We start from the raw sequence: 6,968 nt of genomic DNA, 5'->3' as shown, positions 1-6,968 counted from the left end.
GAGAAAAGGCTCATCTATGTCATCCGTTAAAAAATTGGTTCATCTATGTCATTTCCGTTGACAAATAATGGCACGTATGAACCTTTTCTCAAACGGAAATGGCATATATGAGCTAATTTTTTTAACATATGACATAAATGAGGCTTTTCTCAAAATTCGATGACTTGTTTGAGCTTTTTCCTTTTAAAAAAATGTCTGAAGTTTGGCGTTGTTAAAGCCAGAACATTTAGTAAAAACAAGTCTCAAATTTGGCATTGTCAAGGCCAGAACCTCAGGTTTTTTTTAATTATGGGTAGTGACAAGGCCATAACTTCGGTAAAAATATCTGAAGTTGGTCTTAACAAGTCATTATATATCTGAAGCTTAGCCTTACCAAGGCCACGACTTCAACCCAAAATGTTTGAATTTTGACCTTGCAAAGGTCAAAACTTTAGTAAAAAAAATGCTTGAAGTTTACCTTGATAAGTCAAACCAAACTTCAAGCAATTCAAAACACAAAAGTGTAACTTACAATAGCATAACATTTACAAAATTTACATGCCCTAACTAAAGGACATTGATTTAAGTTATTACAAGTTATTCTTTGTTTTCTCTAATTAATTAGTTTATGACTAATTAATACATCCTATTGGAAACAAAATTCTGCAAAATTGTATCCAAAATAAAGTTGACAGCTGATCAAATCCAAGATTACTTGATGCAATATTTGATTCACATCACACCAATAATATGTGGAAATATATATAATGAATTCCACTTCTTCTTCTTTCACCACCTAATACTGTTACACAATATATTTTATGAGTTTAATTAAATACATTAATATTATAAAGTAATTTTTACATTATGAAAACACCTAAAAGTGACTATAACTATTCATAGAAAAGTTATGACTAGTAACATGACAATAAGCTAGATTATGTGCTACAGCATGCGAGGGCGAATGTAATTTCAATATATTGAGTTTATCTGAATTCAATATTTTTTAATGTAGAGTATAAATTTATACATAAAAATATATTAAAATTATAATAAATAGTATATATGAACTCATAAATTTTAAGATATATTGGATTAAATATGATGTATTAGGTAGGGCCGTTGGCATTTATTAATTCGATCCATTTTGATAGTCCAACTCAACACATATAAGAACTTGGTTGGCTTTAGCTAAATATGTAACCCTATTTGACCTATGGAGAAATCTTTTTAGCTAAATATGTAACTCTAATGACACATTTATGTGTTATGCCTAAAAAAATGACACGTTTTTATGTTTAGCAGTAACAATTTTAACTTTTAAAATGACCATTGTATCCTTCATGAGACGATTTAAGCCTCACAAATATATATAATTTATTTTCGAGCACAAGTTCCAAAAAAGAACTTCTTTCTTTTTAAAATTTCGTGTCCAGACAAATACCATCACATAAATTAAGACGAAGATAGTTTTTCAGAAAAAACATAGGGATAAGGCATAAGGGTCCCCCAGACTATGACCGAAATTTCAAAGACACACCTTAACTAAACTAAGGTCCTATTACACCACCCCCCCCCCCCCCCAAACCCATTTTTTGTAATTTTGTACACCTTTTTGGCTTACGTGGCATCCAAACATATCCCACGCGCATCAACTACGTGGAGTCACAGAGTGTGTTACATAAGTCAAAAGTGTATAAAATTACAAAAAAAATGAGTTTAGGAGTAATAAGACCTCAGTTTAGTTAAGATGTATTTCCGAAATTTCGGTTATAATTATCTAGGGATATTGATACCTTATCCCAAAAACATATGAAGGGTTGTTAGAAGAGTACCTTGTTATATGCAGAGGAAGAACTTATAGGAGCACATTGTAGAGCTTTATAGAAACACTTCAACTTAGTGCATTTGACCATCTGTACAATAGAGAGGTGTGCACATATCATAGGGACCATTAGTAGTTGGTACATGACAATTGGTGGTGAAAATTGTGGCATTGTTGTCAAGATGAGTTGAAGATGTAACCATATTTGGATGATACATAATATTATTGAGTCTAACATCTTCATGACTAATTGTATCCTCTTCAATAGTACCACAAGAATTTGCTTTACTTGCCTCACCAAATTCATCATTTCTTGCAAATCTTCCCCTCACTCTTGGCCTACTATCTGCTAGTGTTTTTCTGCATGCATACTGCAAATTTTGGGGTAGGGTTAATTTCACGTATAATCACTAAATTTCATAAAAAAAAATAAAATTGTTGGACAAAAGTAATTAAAATTTACCAATGGTAGCAAGTGTAATTAATGGTAATATGGTGTTTTCTATAGTCTTTTGGGTATGAAGCAAGGATGAGTTGTCTCCCTTCCTCTTTCGATCCAAACACTCGATGCATGTAGTTTTCGTGGTCACCACTTTTGCCTCTATTAGGCGGCGACCCCCCCCCCCCCCCCCCTTCCTCTCAACACAACATAGAGGAGTTTATCAAGATCGAGAAATAGAGAGGGTTGTCCTTTTATTGTATTGTATCGCTTATATTAATGGGGATAATTTCCATGTTCTTTCTAGACTTGTTTCGTTTCAAGAGCCTTCCTCTCTCTTTCCTTACCTTACTCATCTTTTGAAAATCATCATCCTAGATTTTCTTTTTGTATATCAGGGAAAGTACCTCCCCCTTATCTTTCTGTATTTATTATTATTATAGAATTTTTTCGAATCTCTATAAAACAGAATGAAAACCCCCAAGAACAAACAAAGGAGAGAGAAAAAGTAGGAAAAAAGGGGAAAAAAGTCTAATGTTAAAAGTACATCGCCACATAGAATATCTTCGTCAAAAATTTATACTATATATTGATTTAAAACATATATTAAACATTAAAATATCCTTAGCAAAATTTTTGTCTTCGCCACTGCTTCAAAAAATTTCAGGGGAAGGATGAGAAGGAATTAAAGTTTAAATAGTAGGAAGATGTAGACCTTGATTTTTTTGCTGAAATTCCTCTCATTTCTTTTCTTCATGTATCTATGAATCTTCTTCCTCCTTTCTTCAACTGAACACCTACCAGATTTAAAGGTAGGATCTTCAAAACTTGTGATTTCTGTGGCCAAAGTGTTAGAACAACCACCACCACTAACCAAATGTTGACTCTCATTGCTCAATGCCTACATAAACAAAACAAAAAAAAAATTGAGTCAGAATTTTCACTCAGATGATTCAAAATATAAAAAAAGTAAATACATAAAAAAATAAAGGGATTCAACATATAATATATATATATATATTAAGATAAATTTGACCTATTTATACAATATAATTTTCCTACAAAAGAGTAGCTCAGACATAATGGTGATTACACCAAACATAAGGTGGTCTATTGCCTCGATTGGGGAGAAAAACTTTTTTTGTTGTCGGAAAATCCCCCTCTCATTTTATTTAACTTAATGGTAATTACATCGAATATAAGGTGGTCTATTACCTCGATTTGGGTGAAAAACTTTTTTTGTTGTCGGAAAATCTCTCTTTGATTTATTTAACTTATCCTTTTTACACCATTCCTAGCCCCACAAGGGGTTCATTTGAAGCTCCGTTGTTGGAAAAATCACAACGCGTATACAAGGTCAAAATTATTTTTTAAGCATATACAGTAAAAGATGAATCCTCGTGTGCTACACATGAAAGGAAATCAATACCTGAATCTCATTGTTATAGATTCTTGACAAGGAATCAGGGCAAAAAATTCTACCATTTTCTCCTTGAAAATCCAGTTCTTGATTTGGCAATTGAGATCCAAAGAACAAGGCATGACTATTAGCAGCTGCAGCAAATATTGCTGAAGTTTCTGAATTCATTGTATTGTTGATATTTCCTTGAAGATAATTCATCATATTAGGATCAAGAAATGCACAAGAAGATGTACTCGCGAGCCCTCGCATGTAAGGAGGGAGAGAAGACAACGATTCATCTTTGTATATATGTCCTAATGGAGGATGATGATGATGATACTGATGAGACAGGGGAATAACAGAGCAATTTACGTCGAATTGCTCTTCATGTTGTTGTAGGAAATGATGATCAGGAAGTGTGAAATTCGCGGATGGTGTGAAGTCTATTGATGCTGAAATGTCGTTATCAATTTCATCCTGTGTATCAAATATCATTGACATATTGTCGATATTATTGTTGTTGTTGCTATCAGGACTAACATTAGTCGTACTGGTAACTGTTTTTGTGATCGTCCCATCATTTTTTTGGAACTTGTTTAGATCAAAATTGGTAGTAGTAGTACTATAAGAAGATTGTTCATCATAACAACAACCATTTGAGCTAGAAGCAACATCTGAATTTTGTATTTCTGAAAAAAGTTCAGATTCACAAAAATTCAAAATTTGATTATTTAATGGGCTTGGCATCTCTTCCTACAAAAACAAAAACAAAAAAAACCATAGTCAAATATCACTTATTAATTAGTAGCATCTTTATAGTACTACTAATACTATTACTACTTTTTCATAGAATAGAATCATGTCATTGCGTATATTATCTAAAAACCATCTCTCTTAATGCAGCCGACTCAATAGATGCTTAATACTTTAATGTATATTATCTAAAAACTATCTTTCTTTATGCAACCTGCACGAGACTCGACAGATGTGTAACACTTTAATTATATTATCTAAATGCCATCTTTCTTCATGCAGCCTGCAGGAGACACGAGACTCGAGAGATGCCTAACACTTTATACTAGTACACTTAAAAACTGTTTGTGGCATCTAAAATTGTACAAAAGAAGGACATGAATTCTGAGGGTTGTTATGTTAGTGAAAAAGAATCCAAAGTTAGGAATTTTTGTAGCACTAAAAGGCTATTATGATAAGCATGTAACTTTTGTCTACTCCCTCCGTCTCAATTTATGTGACATCATTTTCTTTTTGGTCAGTCTAAAAAAGAATGTCACATTTCCTTATATGGTAAGTATTTAAAGGTACAATTCCTCTTTTACCCTTATTGATCCCACTTAATCTTAAAGATAGTACTCCAATATATTTATGAGGAGAGAGAAAAGTGAGTCTACTTGTTAATATGACTAATTTTTGAAGGGACAATTTGATAAACATTTCAAAATCTTCATTTATTTCTTAAACTCCGTATCCGGTCAAATATTGCCACATAAAATGGGGCGGTGGGAGTATAATTTTTAAGTTCCTTTCATGAAAGTCATTTTACAAGAACCTTAGACCAAAAAAAAAGAATCATTTTTCACATGGACAACTTGAATAATAAGCTTGAAAAGGAAAATATTCTTGAGTAAATGCAACCTAAGAAAATGACAGGAATAGTTGTTAGTAGTAAATATGTAATATGATCTAATTCAAGGTCTTGAAAGAAAAATCAAAGAGGAATAAAAAAAAATCAATTCTCAAAACCCCATTTCTATAAAAACTTGAATCTTGTCTATATAAATCTGTAAAAAAAAAAATAATAATTAAATAAGAATTCAACATAACTTGTACATTAAAAAGTTGATGATGTTCTTGAGGATGAAGCATCATGTCTTGCAACATTGTTGTTTCTTGATTTAATTTTTCAAAATCTTGAAAATTTATATCATGCATAATATCAAAGGAGAATTTTTTTATAAAAAAAGTGATTAAAGTGATTTCACTTTTTTTGTTACCTTAATGAAACTCATGTTTGTAACCAATGGTAGAGAGAAATCCATGCAAGAAAAATAGGATTATTTTTTGGATTGAAAAAAAACAAAGATAGGATATATATGAGAATTGAGATTATTATGAAAATTTGGGATTATTATAATATGAAGATGGGGTGGGGTGGGTTGGGGGTGTTGGTCTAAATGGAAGTACAAAGGTATACACTTTTTAGTGATATATGGATCGACCATGTTGTTGGTAGGCCAGTCAATTTGTGGGACGTCTCATGAAATATTGACACGTGGAGGGAGCATTTAGATTAGGAAGCTTATATAAAACTAGGAGTGGCAGACGAGCAAATCAAATCGAATATGAGTCGATAAAAAAATGAGTTAAATAAAAATAGATAACTTACTCGACTCGACTCACATTTTAAATAGGTAAAAATGAGTTACCCAATGGATAATGTGGGTATCCATATTATAATAAAAATCTTGTTAAAAGCTTTAAAAATAAAAAAAAATTAAGTTTTTTTTTATCACTTCACTTCACCCCACCAGCCCCCCTATCCCAAAAAAATGTTAAAAAAACAATAAAAAACAATTACCACCCCACACCCCATCCCAAAAAAAAAAATTAACAAAAATTTAAATTTTTTCATTAAAATTTTTAATTTTTTTTTAAAAAAAATTACCACCCCAACCCCCTACCCCCTCCCAGCCCATCCAAAAAAAAATTAATTTTTTTCATTAAAATTTTTTTAAAAAAAATTTACCACCCCACCCCCCTACCATCCCCCCACACCCCCTATCCCCTCCACACCCCATCCCAAAAAAAATTAACAAAATTTAAAAAAATTTCATTAAATTTTTTAAAAAAAATTACCACCCCACCCCTACCCCTACCAGCCCCCCCTCCTCTCCACACCCCATTCAAAAAAAAAAATTAACAAAATTTTAAATTTTTTCCAATAATTTTTTTTTTAAAAAAAAATAAAATTTTACCACCCTACCAGCATCTCCACACCCCCCCCCACCCCGTATCCCAAAAAAAATGTAAAAAAAAGTTTAATTTTTTTTTTTAACAAAAAAGACTTTCTTACTACCCCACCCTTTATCACTTTTTTTGTTTGTTTGTGTGAATGCATATCTTTTACCTATTTTATTCATTTAACTACCACTTTTAAATGGGTATTATTCGTTTTTACCCATTTTTAAATGAGTTGGATACCCAACCCATTTAAAATGGGTAAATATGAGCGGATACCCATATTAGTTACCCATTCTGTCACCCCTATATAAATCTCACTAGTTTAAGAGTTAATTACTTAGATT

General features: G+C 31.8%; 1 protein-coding gene across 2 annotated transcripts; it reads right to left on the bottom strand.

The window, feature by feature from the left end:
* Positions 1 to 491: 491 nt before the first annotated feature.
* LOC125808851 (two-component response regulator-like APRR7) lies at positions 492 to 5,739 on the bottom strand. Of its 2 annotated transcripts, none has more exons than XM_049488514.1 (5): positions 5,658 to 5,739; positions 3,673 to 4,398; positions 2,959 to 3,144; positions 1,815 to 2,175; positions 492 to 781 (listed from the first exon to the last, which is right to left on the bottom strand). In XM_049488514.1, exons 1-4 carry the CDS (start codon positions 5,700 to 5,702, stop codon positions 1,879 to 1,881), a joined length of 1,254 nt encoding a protein of 417 aa, XP_049344471.1. In that variant the 5' UTR covers positions 5,703 to 5,739; the 3' UTR covers positions 492 to 781; positions 1,815 to 1,878. The 2 variants fall into 2 exon arrangements, with proteins under 2 accessions (XP_049344471.1, XP_049344470.1); XM_049488513.1 differs by lacking the exon at positions 5,658 to 5,739 and adding an exon at positions 5,488 to 5,610.
* Between the last annotated feature and the right edge of the window lie 1,229 nt (positions 5,740 to 6,968).

The sequence above is a fragment of the Solanum verrucosum genome, unplaced genomic scaffold (assembly GCF_900185275.1).
Source record: "Solanum verrucosum unplaced genomic scaffold, falcon-dt-bn FXZP01000218.1, whole genome shotgun sequence".
Classification (NCBI taxonomy): domain Eukaryota; kingdom Viridiplantae; phylum Streptophyta; class Magnoliopsida; order Solanales; family Solanaceae; genus Solanum; species Solanum verrucosum.
The sequence above is the reverse complement of the archived record's forward strand: the minus strand, read 5'-3'. Positions and strand labels throughout refer to the sequence as shown.